This window comes from Saccopteryx bilineata, chromosome 1 (assembly GCF_036850765.1).
Source record: "Saccopteryx bilineata isolate mSacBil1 chromosome 1, mSacBil1_pri_phased_curated, whole genome shotgun sequence".
Lineage (NCBI taxonomy): Eukaryota > Metazoa > Chordata > Mammalia > Chiroptera > Emballonuridae > Saccopteryx > Saccopteryx bilineata.
The window spans coordinates 147,258,959-147,277,822 of record NC_089490.1 but is presented as its reverse complement, the minus strand read 5'-3'; the positions used below and the strand labels follow the sequence as shown (position 1 = coordinate 147,277,822).

The 18,864-nt window shown below is 40.2% G+C and overlaps 1 protein-coding gene across 1 annotated transcript; it reads left to right on the top strand.

The window, feature by feature from the left end:
• Positions 1-641: 641 nt before the first annotated feature.
• Positions 642-17,431, top strand: LOC136333302 (zinc finger protein 699-like). Its single transcript, XM_066272271.1, has 8 exons — positions 642-897; positions 987-1,070; positions 4,852-4,979; positions 5,226-5,278; positions 6,840-6,966; positions 9,012-9,110; positions 10,668-10,851; positions 11,696-17,431. Exons 4-8 carry the CDS (start codon positions 5,231-5,233, stop codon positions 13,164-13,166), a joined length of 1,929 nt encoding a protein of 642 aa, XP_066128368.1. The 5' UTR covers positions 642-897; positions 987-1,070; positions 4,852-4,979; positions 5,226-5,230; the 3' UTR covers positions 13,167-17,431.
• The last annotated feature ends 1,433 nt before the right edge of the window (positions 17,432-18,864 follow it).

Here is an 18,864-nt window from a genome sequence, read left to right as displayed (position 1 = left end):
AGTGGTAGGAAATGAATAGATTGTAATACATGAGAATGTTTTATATTTTTAACATTATATTTTTTAAAGATTTGTCTGCAGCCATCAAAAGAGCCACATTTGGCTTGTGAGGCATAGGTTCCCAACCCCTGCTCTACATGACCAGTTATCAATAAAGCAATGAAAGGTAACACTAAAGGCCTAATGAGAGGACTGAGTGAATGGAAACGCAATCTCATGGATTCCTACTGGCTTAAGTTTTGTGTCCAGTCTGTGACTCTTGAGAGCCTGAATAGGTCCTAAACCTAACCGCCTGTAGCCCCAACCTCCCCGAGTCCTGCCCCTCGACCTAGCCTTGCCTCTTTGAATATCTGAGTAAGTCTCACATCATAGGACTGTTCAAACCTCACCCGCTGACATAGTTCGGTCCCAAGTTCATCCAATTCCAACAGCTCATCTCTCCTGGGAGGAAACTAACAGGTCTCTACGCTACCTTGGAAGTGACTGTTTCCCTGCTCCTCCTCCCCTCCCTGTTTCTGGGTGCTTCCCTGTTTCTCTCGCGTCTGGTACCTTCATTTCCCAGCTCCCGAGGCCCCGCCCCTTAGCAGGAAGCAAAAGTGAGCCTTTGCGCGTGCGTGCGCCGTGGGCTCTGTCTTCTAGTGTCCTCACTCCTGTCTGAGCTCAATATTCACCTGGGTCTGCAATCTTCCCGGCTTGGGTCGGCCCTGTCTCAGGTCTGGTGGCAGAGGTGGAGAGCTCGGGCTTGGGGAAGGCAGAGATCAGAGGGTGGCGCCGCCGGACCCCGCACCCGGGCCTCCGATCGCCGCCACGTTACCTCAGAGCCCTGGTCCGCTCCGCCCGTGGCTGTTACTCGTCTCCAACTCCCTGAATCGGGCACTCTAGGCTGGGTACAATCGGGTGAGAGCAAAGGGAAGTAGAGAACAACGCTTATATCCTAATATTTATAAATCGCCTCTAGATGAGTCCTTTGCTCCCTTTCCAAACAGGAAAAGCATCACCGCTTTTCGCATCCGGGGACAAGAGCCTCACCTGGTCGTCTCTGCGCTGATCTGCGGATTTCGGCGTGTTCGGTGAGCAAGGGGCTGGCATTCAGCTCCATTACGTCCCCCTTCCGTTCCCCTCTGGTGCAGGAGATATGTTGGTCAAATAAGTTTCTAAAATAATAATTTTTATGTTTGTTCGCTTATAGCTTGCATGGGGGCTGGGCAGGGACAGGTATATGTGTGTCTGTGAAATTGCAGAATACTTTCCTGCGTGGGATGGGCCATTGTTTTGCTAATGTTTGCTGGAGGAGAGGTTTTCGCGCCAGAAAGTTTTGAAGAAAAAGAGGCAGAGGGAGAAGCCATGTTTGCAGAGTAAGAACAGAGAGAATGAAAGTGTGCAGATGGGAACCAGAGGTTAGGGGCTTTTGCGAGCTCCACTGAGACTGGTGGGGCCTTTGATTCTAGGAGAAACCGGAGATGATTCTCCTGTGTGTGGAACTGGATGTGTCAGTGGCTTTGGGAGCCCTGAGTGAAAGGGAAGTGTGTTCCCTGTGCGTGTTGCTCATTGGCTGGTGCGCGACTTTAGTAAAGAAATAGCCCACCATTTTTTGGCTCCACTGTTTCTTTATTGTCTGCCAGAATCCAATGGGAACCTGCACTTGCATAGCCACAACGGTGGTGACTACTGGCCATACAAGATATTATTTAATCTTTACATTACCCTGCCTGTGGGCACCCGTTTGCTACATTATATTCAGGTGCATACAAGTGAACTAATAATTAAGTGTATTTGTAACTGTCGTTGCCGAATGCAGCTATCCATTGTAATCATTTGTGTGTAGATCTTTTCTGAATTTCATACATAAGGCTTGATCATCTGCCCGTTTTAGCTGTTTTTTACCTTGTACCTTGTATTTCTTTAGTGCACGTGCCAGGTCCTCCATCCAGTTCATGTTGAATAGCATAGAATTTATATCCTTGCCTTGTTCCCGATCCCAGAGGGAATTATTCTACCATTTCAGCATTAAATACAATGTTTATTGTATGTCTGTAGGTTTTTTTCCTAGTAAAACGTGTTCCCCTCTAGTTCTGGTGGGTTAAATTGTTATCGCTAGTGAACATTAATCTAGACAGTGACTACTTTTTATTGAAGGGGATGAGTCACGTGACAATTTAATAAGGTGAATTATATAAATCGATTCTATTTTCATAACATTTTCTTTCTTTTTTTTTTTTATTAGGTGAGAGATAGGGAGGCAGGCCAACAGACTCCTGCATAACCCAGTCCAGTAAGGGACTATGCTCTGCCCATCTGGTGCCACGGCTCCATGGGAAAACTGAGCTATATCAGTGCCTGTGTCGAGGCCATGAAATCATCCTCAGCATTGGGGCCAACTTGCTCTAACCATTGAGCATGGCTGCAAGAGAGGACAGAGGAGGGGGCGAGGGGTGGAGAAGCAGGTGGTTGCTTCTCCTGTATACTGACCGAGGTCAACATGTGAGACCAACACTCTACAGCTGAGCCAATGGGCCAGGGCCTAATGATTTCTTTTTTAACCACATTTTATTCTTAGGACAAAATGAATGTTGTTTGTGATTAATATATTTATTATTCATTTGTTGACTATACTGATATATTATTTGCACTAATGTGTAAGAGATTTTTGTTAATTGTACTTACCTGGTTTTGGAAATACTTGAGAAAACAAGTATTTCCACCCCTATAATGGAATATTAAAATGTTTACTTATTTGGTGAGCCACCTGATAAAACAGTTTGAAACTTCTGTTTCCTTTGTGGGTGTGTTTTAAACTGCTGAGATTTTTTATAATGGCTAGATATAGTCAAGTGTTGTATTTATTTTAAATCATTGCTGGAGAATTGTACTCTCTCTCTCTTGAAATTAATTAATTACTTATACATTTCCATATCCATCATTTTTTTGTTGTTGTTGCAGTCTTTTTGTAATGTGTAATTATGACTAATTCATAACTCCTTTTGTCAGGGCTCTGCTGCTAAATAAATTGCTATGGCTTTCTCAACCTCAATAGTTTTCAAAGGATGCATTGGCTTTTCTGATTCTGTTTATTAGTTTTGTAACTGTCATTAATTGGGCCTTGTTTTCACTTTTCTTTCTAACCCAATATGCTGCACTTTTTCCAAACTTCAGTGGTTAGCTCATTGATACTGATTTTTCCTTCTCTGGAATTTGATGATATTTTTGTTTATAAATATATATACACCACACCAGCTGAGGATTTCCAGTGTTTGTTTGTTTGTTTGTTTTCATTTTTCCGAAGCTGGAAACGGGAGGCAGTCAGACAGACTCCTGCATGCGCCGGACCGGGATCCACCCGGCATGCCCACCAGGGGCGATGCTCTGCCCATCCGGGGCGTCGCTCTGTTGTGACCAGAGCCACTCTAGCGCCTGAGGCAAAGGCCACAGAGCCATCCCCAGCGCCGGGGCCATCCTTGCTCCAATGGAGCCTTGGCTGCGGGAGGGGAAGAGAGAGACAGAGAGGAAGGAGAGGGGGAGGGGTGGAGAAGCAAATGGGCGCCTCTCCTGTGTGCCCTGGCCAGGAATCGAACCCGGGACTCCTTCACGCCGGGCCGACGCTCTACCGCTGAGCCAACCGGCCAGGGCTGGGATTTCCAGTGTTATAAGAAACAGTTATTTTAATTTTCTGCTTCTGTTCTGTCACATGAGTCATTCTGACTCACTAAAGAGAAATATGTGTGCATCTCCTTATCCCTATAATGTACTTCATTTTTTTATATCTGTCAACACCTGATAGTTTGTTAATTACTGCCCTCCCTGAAAAACAAATATGAACTCCATGTGTTTCAGGGTTCTTCTGTTTTGTTTAGTGCTGTGTCCCCTGTGACTGCATGTAGTAGGATCAGGTTCACCTAAGTGAATATGAAATGAAGGAGCAGGAGGTAGGGGCCTTAAGGGAAGCTACCTTGCTCAAGACATAGGTCTTAGTCAAGAGAAGGTATTCAAAGACAAAACATTTGAATAGAATACTTCATTTGTCTATTCTGCATAATGTGCCCAACAGGTTTCTAGGCCACACCCTGGTAAATGTTAGGGAATAAAGTCCTCGCTGACAGTGAAGTTAAAAGTCTATGTTCAGAAATATACACATAGTGCATTTCAGCTTTGAAGATAAATAGACCTGCATACACACTGGATAGAGTGGCTCTCTAATTGGGTAACATTGAGTGTGTATTCAATTGACTGTAAGATTCCTGAATTATTAATTAGTAATAATATGATTTGCAGAGTTCCTATGAAAAATAAGTAATTTCTTTGCAAAGGTATGGGCATCTCTTCAGTCATTCTCACATTATAGTTGCTCAAATGGAACATGTTATTAATATAGTAAAGAATATCACAGTTTTTATTGGCTTTAAAATACATACTTGATCCACTGCAGTGGAAGGAACAATTGTGTTTTCATTGCTTGAAATTTGTGCACCAGCACTGTAGATATTGCTATGAGATGATCTACACTCTGCTAACTTAAGTATTTTTGTGCTGCTGCTTCTGTACAAGTAAACCTTTGCAGCAGAATTACAGCGTGGTAGTATTCTCTGCCTCCCATGTGTGGAATTTATGCAATTGATGCTCTTTTTAAAAACCATTTCAGGGACCCTGCATACCATGGGGGAGCCCATTGAGCAAGGGCTGAGCAGTAATGTGTGTTAGCCTGCCAAGGGATGCAGGAGTAATATTGGGAATGGAGCACCCAGAGGTGGTATTTAAGTCAGTGCTTTCTTGGGTTTGAGACAGTGTATATTCTTTGTAGTATATTCTAAAGTTGAAGGTATTGCCTGATACATTTTATGCTTTTCATTATCATAGGCAAACTGCCAGCTAAACTTCTAGGCTGCAGTCAACTTACTTGCAAAATGGGACTTTTAAACATTAAAAAAAGAAAGAAATAAAAAACTCAACAAGAACCAGATAATAGTTTTCTAATCCTAGATGAGGTAAGATTACTCCACCATTTTACAGGATTAGTGTGTGTTGGCTTTGGTGTCTCGGGCCTATGAATATATGTATGAGAATATTGTGTATCTGCATGAGTGTGTGTGCATGTGTGGGGGAAGTTTGAGGGGAGTGGTCCATGCTGCAGCATCCAGGCTCATGATTGTGTGAATTGTGGAGAGACCTCAATGATCATGACTCTTCTGCCTCAGCTGTAACTTCTCAGCATTCTGTCTTTCTCCATGAAGGGAACATGGGTGAGGAAAGAAGCACTACCGAGTTCCAGAAAAGCATGCCACAGGTTGGTAAGAGCTAATAATTCTTCAAAAGAATATTTCTGTTTTACCATTTCGACTGATTGTTTAAAACAGGGATCAGCAACCTGTTTCTGTGTTGGGCCACCTAGAAAGTATGTCACTTAGCTGATCCATTTACTTGTGTACTCATTTATTACTTTTCATATGTGCCCAGACTTTGTGGTTGAACCCATGACCTCTAGCATGCCAGATTGATGCTTTATCCACTGAGCCACCTGGCCAGGGCTGGATTGTATGTGTATTTTTTTTTGGTGTTGAATATTATAACTTCTTTAAATATTGGATATATTTCTTAACAGATATATCAGTGAGACTGTTCTCTTATTCAGTGAGTTGCCTTTCTATTGATATTTTGTTGATAGTTTCCTATGCTGGGAAAAACTTTTTAATTGATGTCTAATTTTTAAATTTTCTCCTTCCTCAAGAAGATCTTTGAGAAAAAATATTGCTAAAAAAAATGTCTGAGATTTTATTACCTATGTCTTCTGGTATTTTGAGTGTGCTGATTCTAATATTTAAATGTTTATTCCATTGTGAGTTTATAATTGTGCATCATACATTGTGTTTTTATTCATTAAAACCTCATTCAGATTTGACCCAGTGTTTCATATTGCACTGATCACTATAGTGGGAAAGAAGGAAGCAGGTGAAATTGTTTCTGGAAAAAGGCATTGTTAGTGTCATGGTTGAAACTGAAAATAAGTCCTCACTTCCCTGACCAGGTGGTGGTGCAGTTACTAGAGCTTCAGACTGGGACCCAGAGGACCCAGGTTTAAAACCTTGAGGTTGCCCACTTGAGCATGGGCTCATCTGGTTTGAGCAAGGATCACCAGCTTGAGCGCAAGGTCACTGGCTTGAGCAATGGGTCGCTTCATCTGCTGTAGCCCCCAGTCAAGTCACATATGACAAAGCAATCAATGAACAACTAAAGTGCAACAATGAAGAATTGATGTTTCTCATCTCTCTCCCACCCTGTCTATCCCTATCTGTCCCTCTCTCTGTCTCTCTCTGTCTCTGTTACACACACAAAAAAACAAAACACTAAATCTTCACTTAACATTGTTGATAATTTCTGCATTTTTATGGAAAACGGCAATAAATAAAACCAGTTTCCCTATAGACTGATTCATATAAACAACAGTGAGGTTCCCACACATCTCATCAATATTATAACAAAAAGGAGTCATTCGAGGAACTGCTATATTTCATTCAGAGAGCATTTCTCTCATTTTTGCTATATGGTCTGGATTGTTCTGGATCATACTAAGACCAGAATTTTTTTTCATCAAACAATAGAGAGAGAAATTTAATGTTTTAGAAGTGTTGTGATGCCTGTGATTCAGAACTTTTTCAGTCAGGAGGATGTGTGGGGGAAAGAGAAAGAGTTCTGACTGATGGCTGAGTCCCGGGGTTGGTGTCAGGAGACCACACAACCTTCAAATGTCCTGTGAATGGATTCTCTTTGCCCCATATTGTCAGTATCACTCATCCTCCTGAACAAAAGGTATTGGCACCTTTCTGAACAGAATGTGTGGGATGTTTCAGGACCCAGTGGTCTTTGAGGATGTGGCTGTGGACTTCAGCCAGGAGGAGTGGGCTTTGCTGGATCTTGCTCAGAGGAGCCTCTACAGAGATGTGATGCTGGAGACCTTCCAGAACCTGGCCTCACTAGGTAAGAAAGGCAACATTCCTAGGTTCAGTTGTTTAGAAAAGTAATCTGACAAATTGACCTTATTCCTTATTTTAGGATTTGAGCTGAAGAATAAGAATACATTGGTAAATATGATGAACACATCAGAAACGTATAGTGTAGTGGCTTGACCATGAAAATAAACATGTGTGTTGAACTGCCTTTTCATTGATTGAAAGCCTCAAGCCTTACTGAGGGTTGAAAGTGTGGGCATAGACTTCATGGGTCACTGCGGGACACAGGGAGGCTTATGATTTGGGAACTCTTGAGAATTTTGCTGACTTCAAGGCCCTTTACCGAAGGAACACCAGGAAAACATAAAAGTTAAAGAAGTTGGGTTTATTACTCAGTCAAGTGAGAAAAACATGACACAGGGAGCTGTTGGGTGTCTCAGTCAGAGAGTGTTGGTAAATTTTATAGGATTTGAACTTTGGTTGAGTGATTGGAGGATGGATCTGTGGATCAAGCTGTATTCGTTTCTGAGGCCTTTTGTAACAAAGTACTGCAAACTGGGTGACCAAATACAAAAGAAACTTTTTGAAGTCTGAAACCAAGGTGGTAGCAGGACCATGCTCCTGAAGCTCTATGGAAAAAATCCTGCCTGTCTCTTCCTAGCTCTGGTGGTGGTCAGCAATCCTGGTATTCTTGACTTGCAGCTGCATTTCTCTAAATCTGCCTCCATCTTCACAGACTTCTCTCTGTCTCTAAGTCTCTCCCTCTTTGTAGGACAGCAGTCATTGGATTTAGGGCTCACCCTAATCCAATGCAACTTCCTCTTAACTTGATTACATCTGCAATGACCCTATTTCCAAATAAAGCATCATTCTATAATTCTAGGTAGACAAAAATTTTTTAACAAATATGTTTGTTTATTTTCAGAGCTGTTTTACGTTCATAGCAAAACTGAATGGAAGATACAGAGATTTACCATATACCCCTTACCGCCCCGTGCACAGCCTCCCCACTGTCAGCACACACCACCAGAGTCCTGCATTTGTCACAGTTGATGAGCCTGCACTGACACATGATCATCACCTAGAGTCCATAGCTTCCATTAGGCTTCACTCTTGGTGTTGTACCTTTGTTGTTTGAACAAATATGCGATGATGTACACCCACTGCTGTAATATCATGCAGATAGTTTCACTGTCCTAAAAGTCCTCTTTGTCTGGCTGACTCATTTCTTCTTCCCTTGTATCCCCTGGCAACTGTTGCTCTTTTTACTGTGTCCATCATTTTTTCTTTTTGAGAAAGTCATGTATTTGAAGTCTTACAGTATGTACCCTTTTCACATTGGTTTCATTCAGATAGTAACACATTTAAAGTTCCTTCATGCTTGTTATTCCATTTTCTAGATTTTCATTCATCCTTTCACCTACAGAAGGACATCTTTGCTGCTGCCATGTTTTGGCAATTTTGAATAAAGCTGCTATAAATGTGTGTGCAGGTGTTGTGTGAGCATGTTTTCAGCTTCTTCAGATAAATTCTAAAGAGAATGACTGTCTGACCATGTGGGTGGACCTTTTTCTTGTTTTTTACTTTACCATGATCTCAGAGTAACCTTGTGTAAAATTGGTATTCTGTGAGATTACTCACGTTCAGCAGGAATGTAAAATGTCCTGGCTGACCAGTCTAATATACTGAGCATTAGATATGAATGTAAGATCAGTTTTTAATTTTTACTGATTGACTACAGCAAGTGGAATAGAGAGAGAGAAAGAGACAGGAACATCAATATATTTCTATATGTGCCCTGACTGGGGATCAAACTTGTAACCTCTGTGCTTTGGGACTATGGTCTAACCAACTGAGCTATCTGGCCAAGGTTTCAAATCAGTTTTGGACATCAGAGGCTTTGTTGCAACTCATCTCCCTTAAATATATTTTGTTAAACATTTTTTTGCAATTAGAGTTACACCTGACGCTATGTTTTCAGTATCTGAAGACCAAAGTGTCAGCCTTATCTCCTGGAAATGTTTGTGGTTCCTCCTTGTTTTCCTGTGTGTGACATGCCTTTCTGTTTAACAGGGTACGCACTGCATACACCCTGGCTGATCTTCCAGTGGAAGCAGGAGGAGGACCTGGAGATGACAAAGAGAGGGCCTGTCCAGGGGGAGCACCAGGAAGGCAAGAGTTCTTGGGAGAAACTGTCTAGGTTGAGGGGTATTCATTCGGAAAAATCAAGTGAAAGCCAAACACGTGTTTTGTCTGAGATGATTTTCCATATACACCATTGATTACTGTTTGACTTTTTATTAACAATTTTTTTTTGTTTTTGAAAAGACTTTCCTTGTTTCCTTTTTGTAAGTTGGTATTTGGTCATGTACATTTTACACTGTTCCTGTTTTTTGTATTTTCCGAAGTAAGAAGTGGCGGGAAGGCAGACAGACGGATTCCTGCATGTGCCAGAATGGGATCCACCTGGCATGTCCACCGGGGGACAATGCTCAGCCCTTCTGGGGCGTTGCTTTGATTCAATCAAATCCATTCTATTGCCTGATGCGGAGTCCATGGAGACATCCTCAGTGCCCAGGCTAATTTTGCTCCAGTGGAGCCTTGGCTGCAGGAGGGGAAGAGAGAAATAGAGAGAAAAGGGAAAGGTGAAGAAGCAGATGGGTGTTTCTTCTTTGTGCCTTGTCCGGGAATTGAACCTTGGACTTTCGTATGCCAGGCTGATGCTCTACTGCTGAGCCAACCAGCCAGAGCCTGTTTCTGTTTGTTTTGTTCTCCTAATAATGCCTTGTTTTTATACCATCCATCAAAATCTTCATGGCATTATTCCTCATTCACTTGATTATAATTTGACCCTGTGTTTGATAGCAGAGTCTTGAAATAGCCACAGAGCTCGCCCTGGCCGGTTGGCTCAGTGGTAGAGCATCGGCCTGGCGTGCAGGAGTCCCAGGTTTGATTCCCGGCCAGGGCACACAGGAGAAGCACCCATCTGCTTCTCCACCCATCCCCCTCTCCTTCCTCTCTGTCTCTCTCTTCCCTTCCCGCAGCCAAAGCCCAATTGGAGCAAAGTTGGCCTGCGCACTGAGGATGGCTCTGTGGCCTCTGGCTCTGGTTGCAACAGAGTGATACCCCAGATGGGCAGAGCATCGCTCCCTGGTGGGTGTGCTGGGTGGATCCTGGTCAGGCACATGCGGGAGTCTGTCCGACTGCCTCCCTGTTTCCAACTTCAGAAAAATACAAAAGAAAAAGAAAAAGATCTCTTCTTTCTGGGGATTCTTGACAGCTCTTTGTCATCTCAAGCAGAGGGGTGGCTACAGGCATGTTATACTTAGTCATTAAATTCTTACCATGCCTTATCCAATACAGAGGCATTTTAATACTTACTTTTTTGAAATCTCTTCAAATATACTCGTTTATAATAACCTTTGCTGCTTAAATTCTTCCAAGTAATTAAAGTCTCCTTTAAGAATCACTTGTTGGTATAGAATTTCAGCCCAATTGGAACAAAGTCATAGGCCTCAGCCACAATAGAAGCCTTAAAGGGATGAGGGGGAGAAAAACACTATGTAAAATTGATGGCAGATTGTTCTAGAAAAGAATACACTCATACAGTAAATGTGATTATTACCAATCATATTAAAAGGCTCTATCTGCATCAGAAAAAAAAAAAAAAAAGAAATAGCCACACAGCGAAAGCCCTTTGTACAAAGGTGCCTTTACCTTTCATTTCAGATTTTTACACTCAATCTAAGACTAATCAATCAGTCACTTCACAAGATATTTATGAAGAAATAGTATCCAGTGAACAGGAAATAATAAGATTCAAGAGGAATGATACACAGCCATCTATTTTACACAAAACGTCGGAGTACCATGGCATTGATTATAAGAATAAAAACCATGAGAGACATTTGAGGTGAGTTCCATTCATATAAAGGTAAAAAGTGCCCCAGAAGAGTGTCTTAAAATGTCACAAAAAATAAAGAATACATATCTAATACTTGTCAAAAGTTATGATTTCATAAAGAATTTTTACTAGATATTTCCTTCTAATGAGACTGATCTTCGATGTTTGATATAACTCAATTGTAAGCAGTTATGAGAAAAATCCCATCAGTCAAAAAGTCACAGATACATAAAGCAATTAACAGTTTAAATGCTATGGAGATGTTCAGTGAAATCTATGTGTCTATTGATCAGTGTCACCTCCTTAAAATTAATTTAAAAAACAATTTACAAAGCCCTGGCTTGTTGGTGCTGTGGTAGAGCATCAGCCTGGTGTATGGATGTCCCAGGTGTAATTGTCATCAGGGCACACAGCAGAAGCAATCATCTGTTTCTCCACCACTCCCTCTTTCTTTCTCTCTCTCTCTCTCTCTCTCTCTCTCAACTCCTGAAGTTATGGCTCCATTGGTTTGAGTGCATCACCCCTGGAATTTTATCTGACTTTGAGGAGCCTCTGCCACATGTGCTAAAAATAGCTCAGTTGCATACATGGCCCCTGATGGGCAATGCATCAGCCACAGATGGGGGTTTTCTCATGGATCCCAGTCAGGGTGCATGCAGGAGTCTCTTTATTCCCATTCTCTTACTTGGAAAAGAATTTTTTTTAAAACAACCAACTCTGATAAATACCAGCTATTGTAGAGCCCTCTGTGAGGAGTTTCAGCTTATAACACCAGAGGGTGCAAAACATGTATTGTTACTGTTAATGGTAAAAATGTATTTATTGTTAATATTGTGCTTTTTATTTTTAAAAGAAATCATGTGGTGGAGAACATTTATGAATGTAACCAAGAAAACCAGCATGGAAAAAACTTAAGCCAAAATTCAAATCTTAATGTACTCCAGAGAACTGCTGAGGTACAATCCTATGAATGTCGTGAATGTGAAAAGGTCTTCACAGATCATGTTTCCCTAAAGAACCACATCAGTTTACACATGGGAAGCAAACCCTACCAGTGCAAGGAGTGTGGGAAGGCTTTCCATTTCTTTGCCTGTTTCAGGAAGCATATGAAAACCCCCGTGGAAGACAAACCCTATGAATGTCAGCAGTGTACCAGAGCCTTCGGCTGTTCTTCATTCTTCAGGGCGCATATGAAGCTTCACCCTGAACAGACAAACTGTGAATGTGAGGAATGTGGCAAAACATTCAGCTGTTCATCTCTCATGGAACAGAAAAGAACTCACAGTAAAGATAAGCCTTATGAATGCAAGGAGTGTGGGAAGGCCTTTAGTTCTTCTTCTTACCTCATAACACATACAAGAATCCATACTGGCGAGAAGCCTTTTGAATGTAAGGAATGTGGAACATCCTTTAGTTGTTCTTCATCCTTCAGAGCACATGTGAGAGATCATACTTTCAAGACAAAATACGAATGTAAGGAATGTGGGAAGATCTTTAGTCGTCCCTCATCTCTCACTGCACACTTGAGACTGCACAGTGGAGAGAAACTTTATAAATGCCAGGAATGTGGGAAAACCTTTATTAGTTCCTCCCACCTTACAGTGCATGGACGGACTCACACTGGGGAGAAACCTCATGAATGTAGGAAATGTGGAAATGCCTTTGTTTATGCCTCAGCTCTTAGGATTCACATGAGGACACACACAGGGGAGAAACCCTATGAGTGTAAGGAGTGTGGGAAAGCCTTTCGTCACTCTTCAGGCTTGACTGTACATGTCCGAATGCACACTGGAGAGAAACCTTTTGATTGTCTGGAGTGTGGGAAAGCCTTCAGTTGTCCCTCATCGTTTCAAAGACACATAAGAAACCACACTGGAGAGAAACCCTATGAATGCAAAGAATGTGGGAAAGCCTTTATTAGTTCCTCCTACCTTACAGTGCATGGACGGACTCACACTGGGGAGAAACCTCATGAATGTAAGAAATGTGGGAATGCCTTTATTTATGCCTCTTCTCTTAGGATTCACATGAGGACACACACAGGGGAGAAACCCTATGAATGTAAGGAGTGTGGGAAAGCGTTTCGTCACTCTTCAGGCCTGATTGTGCACACCCGAATGCACACTGGAGAAAAGCCTTTTGACTGTCTACAGTGTGGGAAAGCCTTCAGTTGTCCCTCATCCTTTCGAAGACACATAAGAAGCCACACTGGGGAGAAACCCTATGAATGTAAGGAGTGTGGGAAAGCCTTTATCAGTTCTTCCCACCTTGCAGTGCACAGACGGACTCACACTGAAGAGAAACCTCATGAATGTAAGAAATGAGAGAAAGTCTTTATCTGTTCTTCAGTTCTTAGGATTCACATGAGGATGCACACTGGGGAGAAGCCCTATGAATGTGTAGGAAAGCCTTTGTCTTGTCTATTTTCTAACTCTAAAGAAAATTAAAGAAAACAAAAAATGTAAGGACTGGAACTTCTACAAAGCTTTTCAAATCTAAGGCAACATGTGAGATCTCACACAGTGCGCACATCCTATGACTTTAATAATTAAAGTAGTTAATTTTCCCTCATTTTTTTGAAGACTACTGAGAAATCACAATTGAGAGAAATTCCTTGTATATAAACCATGTGATAATACCTTCAAAAATATTGCTTATTACAAGTCAAAATTCCTAAGAGCTTGACCAGATGGTGGCATAGTAGATAAAGCATTGGACTGGGATGCAAAAGACCCAGGTTCGATACCCAGAGGTTACTGGTTTGAACACAGGCTCATATGGTTGGAGCAAGGCTCACCAGCTTGAGGCTTTGTTTGCTGGCTTGAGCAAGGGGTTACTCAGTCTGCTATAGCCCCCTAGTCAAGGCACATATGACAAAGAAATCAGTGAACAACTATGGTGCCACAATGAAGAATTGATGTTTCTCATCTCTCTCCCTTCTTGTCTGTCTGTCCCTCTCTCTGTCTCTGTCATACACACACAAATTCCTAAAAAATAAGTCTATCAGAAAATTTGCTCCAGAAGCAAATATCAATGTTTCACCTTTAAAGTGGAAAGTTACTCTATGGTGTCTGGTTTGTATTTTCTGATATCAATAATTAAGGTGATAAATTTTCCTCTAATATTTTTCCACTCTGTTTTATTCTGAGGTGCTTTTATTTGGGTTTAGATATAAATGTTATTTCCATCACTAAGTGAAGGAGTGTGTTTCTTCATATTCAGGTAAGGGTGGTCCTTTATTTATGATTAACTCATTTCTAAGTGTTCAGTGATCATAGTATGCACACTTTAGTATTATTTCATTTGTATTTTGCTTTTGTACTTGGTCATTCCATTTTGACCTAGTATGGCTGATCCTGGAAATTGCATACTCAATATTCTTCAACCCTTTTATTCTTTTTGAAGTTACCAGTTTTTACTGTTCAAAGCTTTACCTGTCTAATAAGTAATTTCAGCAGAAATTGTTAAGTGCACAGGTCTTCAAGAAGTGTTTTTGTATTTTATTCTTTCTCATTGCTCCTGGCTGATAATGAAACACCCAGTGTTTTGAGAGTAAAAAAAGACCTTGTGACAAGAAAGCCGAAATTAAGTCAGTTTACTTCTGTGTGTTGATTTGGGCATGGCTGGGACTCCATTTCCCAGAACCAATTTCTTATACAGTTTCTGGTTAGAGTTGTCTAAAAGAAAGAGTTTGTATGCAAAATGAAAGGCAGACTATAGAATTTCTTATTTGAGTTTAGTAAGGCCGTGATACTGGGAGACAGATTCATAGGTTTCTGGTGGACTAGTTTCCAGCTCATTTCCCTGATCATTGGCCTCACCAATCAGTACTGGCTCAAGAACATTAAGTCCTTGATGTTGGTTATCATGGAAGCAGTGGTTCCATAAACTTCCCTATAAGTTTTTCCATTATGACCATACACAGCCTCTTAGACTTTGACAAGTTTTAGAGTTGTCATCCTGCAGATGTTACACTCCCCCTGACAAATCAACTGATTATATTGACGTGGCCTCAGTTTGGAGCTGGACTGTTGTCATCTCCACAGTCCAGTCACATGATATCATTACTCAAGTGGAAAGATACATCTGTGTAAGTTCACTGTGATCTCAAAACAAAAAGAGGCGAGGACAGTGAGGAAAACTCGATATAAGTAAAACAAGCATCAGATAGGGAGTCATCCCATTTTAGTGGGGAAAGATATTTGATATCCTCAAACAGAAGGTTTTACTCCTCCCCCCCCCCTTTTTTTTTTTTTACCTAAGATGATGCTTTATTGGTTTGTGCTTCAGGTACATTTAGCCACACTTTTTCCTTCTATTATATTTTCCCTCATCTCTAAAAGTACAGTCCTGTGTTGCATACAGCACATAAATCAGCAATGGATGATGGTTGTCCCAGAAGATTGTAATAAGCTGAGATATTCCTATTGCCTGTGAATTCTAATATGTTTGCACAATGACTAAATTGTCTACTGATGCCCTTCTCAGAATGTATCCCAGTCATTCCATGGAGCCACACTATACCTATAGCACTTCCTGTCATCATTTTCTATTTTATTAAGGAATATGTACAGTACTTTACAGAAGTGCTAATCCTAAGTGTACTGCTTGATGGAATTGCACATAATGTTTACACCCTGATAACTGAACACTTCAATCACTCCAGAAAGGTTATTCATCTGCCTTCTCAGCAGTTGCTCCACAGAGGAAAGCATGATTTTGATTTTCATTTTAATTATAATTTATTAGGTTTTTTCTGGGTTTATTTTAATTTTTATTTATTGATTGTAGAGATAAATGAAAAGAGAGAGAAAATGACTTGTTCCACTTATGCATTTCTTGGTTGAGTCCTGTATGTGCTTTGACTGTGGATCAAACTTACAATGTCGTATCAGGATAATGCTCTAACATACTAAGCTACCCGGCAAGAGCTTTGATCTTTATATAAATGTTAAAATATAACATGTACAGTTATGTGTTTGGCTTGTTTACTTAATGTCTGTTTGCCTTTCCATTGTCCTTTTGGCAGACACCAACTTCTTTTGGTAAATGCTCTGTATGTGGGAATGTGATTAGTGGATCAGGGTAGGCTTCAGGTGTAGTTTTGGTAGGTATTTCACTATATCAGAAAGGCTGATTGCACCTACAATCCTAGATGTAGTGCATGAACTTTTTACAGTTGGTCCTGATACTTGGCCCCACACTGATTTGAGCCATTCCAACAATGTGGCAATATATTGTTTTGGTTTTAATTTGTATTTACATGATGTGTAATGATGTTGAATACTTAAACAAATGTTTTAAAATTTATTTACTGATTTTAGAGAGAAAGGAATAGAGAGGAGAGAGGGAAAGAGAGAAGCATAGATTTACTTTCGCACTTATTTATGTACTCATGGGTTGATTCTTGCATGTGCTCTGACTGAGACTGAACACACAATCATGGCATGTCAGGATAACACTAACCAACTGAGCACCGACCAGGGTTGAATACTTTTTTATGTGCTCGTTGACTGTTTGGGTATCTTTTATGAGTGTACCTTTTTAAGCATTTTACCTGTTTTTATTACATTTTGAAGAGTACTTTATTTTATGTATGAGCATTTCAATAGTTCCATATGCCACGTATGAGATATATATTTATATATATATGTAATGTGTGCTTCATACATATGTATATTGCAGAAAACTTCCCAGTTTCTGGCTTGTCTGTCACTGTTTCCATATTTGTCAGTTATAACAAGAATTTATTGGTTTGATTACTGGAAAGTCCTTGGGTGTAACTGGCTTCAGGCATGGCTAGATCCTCAGACTGAAAATGTATTATCTGGATGAATTCTGTTTCAATGTCTTGGCTGTTCTTCTTCTTGTATTAGCTATTCTTGGCATGCTGTCTCTCTTCATGTTGTCCCCAGGAGATCCACATTGCTTTCTTTCCTGATTGAATTCTCAGGGAGAATATAGTGATGGTCTTTTGGGACAATTTTAATATGATTATTGCAATTGAATCTGATTAGCTGACTTGCCCATTGTTATCCACAGGAATGTAAGACACTGATTTGCTTAGTACTGACACGCTCATCCACAAACCAGAGTAGAGTCTATATGTGCCTTCTCTATTCACCATTTCTTTCTGTATTACTTATAGAATCTCCTTATCAGTTTCAAAAGTAAAGCTGGGAGTATGCTTGGAATTGCATTGATTTTTATAAAATAACCTGAATGAAATTGACATCTTTACAATAGTAACTCTTCCAGTTGTTGAACACAATATAATTGTCCATTTTCCTAGGTCATCTAATTTTTAAGAGTGTTTTGTAGTTTCAATTGTATAGGTATTGAATACCTTTAATTAATTAAATACCTTTAATTTATTACTAAGTATATACTGTATTTTACTTTATAAATATTTTTCTTTAAAATTTTTTATTGAATTTATTGTGACATTGGTTAATAAAATTACATAGGTTTTATATGTACAATTCTATAATACATCTGTATATTTTATTGTGTGTTCACTGTCAAAGTTATTTATTTTCTTATTTTTCAGGCTAGTACATAGAATTGCAATTTCTTTTTGTATAGTGATTTTTTTCTCCATTTGCCTTTATAAATTTAATTACTTATTCAAATATCTATGGCTTATTTTGAATTTTGTGTATACAGTCTTGTCAGTATCAATAAAAGAAATTTCAAACTTTATTTTTTCTTTTTCTTGCCTCATTGCTTTATAGCCCTGAGTGGAAAAGATAAAAATGGACATCATTGCCTTGCTTATGATCTTAGGAGAAAGTGTTCTATAATACTCTTTGAAGTATAATAATAGCTGTAAGTTTTTCATAGTTAATGGCATCTGCTAGACAAGCACCAGACATCTTTTCATAGTTGCTTCTAGTATGTGCCTTGACCAGGCAAGCCCAGGGTTTTGAACCAGCAACCTCAGCATTCTAGGCTGACTTTTTTCACTGTGCCACCACAGGTCAGGCCCTCAGATATCTTTTTTATCATTCACATCATATGAGTTCTCAGTGTTATGAAAGGAGTGTTAAGAAGGAAGGAAAAATCCAGTCAACAAAGTATCAGAGACCCATTGTTATTTTATAAATTGATAGTTTGACCAAAATATCTATGGTTTATTAAGTGATTATTCTGTGTTAGACATCATTTTTAGAGTACTTTATAACTATAAATTTACTCAACAAAAAAACTGAGAAAGGTGCTTTCTGGACCACATTTTACAGATGAAGAAAAAGTAGAGAAATAGCTTACCCCAGGTCATGTAGCTTGTAAGAAGCTAAGTCTGCCTGGTTTTAGAATTCATACTAGTGCCTGACCAGTGGTTGTGTAGTGGGTAGAGCATTGTCCTGGGAAGCTGAGGACCCAGGTTTGAAACTGAGGTCATAGGCTTGAGCATGGGGTCCTGATTTGAGCATGGGATTATTGACATAATCCCATGGATGCTGGCTTGAGACCAGATAGTTGTCTTGGGAAGATTCACTGGGTGGGCTGGAGTGCCCTGCCCCCCATCAAGGCATGTATGAGAAGCAATCAATGAACAACTAAAGTGCTGCAACTAGAAGTCCATACTCTCATGTCTCATCCCCGTCTCTGTCTCATTAAAAAATAAAAAAGAATTCACTCTTTGCAGAGACTGACTTTGCCAAGGACAGTCCTGAGTGGAAGGTGCCACAAAACTTAAAAGAAATTACAGATACAAGATACAGCAAAGATGGGACCAGGGTTCTCCCAGCCTCAAGGACTGAGAACCCTGATATGCAAGTCCTCATTGTAATTCTTTATTTGCTTTATGTGCTTACTATAAAGCTCCAGTACATGAGGTAATCATCTGGCACATCAGGGCATGCTTGCTTGTAAGCACTTACTCGGGAGAGATAGGAAATGGCAAACAGTACAGATTTTTGTGCAGATAATCATATCAGGGACCTGGCATTACTGTGTCTGCACAAATGATATCTGTTTGTTTACTTTTTTATTTATTCATTTTTTTTTTAGAGAGGAGAG

What these genes read in the sequence shown, in the direction of transcription:
- LOC136333302 (XM_066272271.1), top strand. Translation starts at nt 5,231, where the DNA reads ATGGGTGAGGAAAGAAGCACTACCGAGTTCCAGAAAAGCATGCCACAG. An exon ending in CCAGAACCTGGCCTCACTAG is followed by an intron (nt 6,967 to 9,011) that starts GTAAGAAAGGCA and finishes TCTGTTTAACAG; the next exon opens with GGTACGCACTGCATACACCC. An exon ending in AACCATGAGAGACATTTGAG is followed by an intron (nt 10,852 to 11,695) that starts GTGAGTTCCATT and finishes TATTTTTAAAAG; the next exon opens with AAATCATGTGGTGGAGAACA.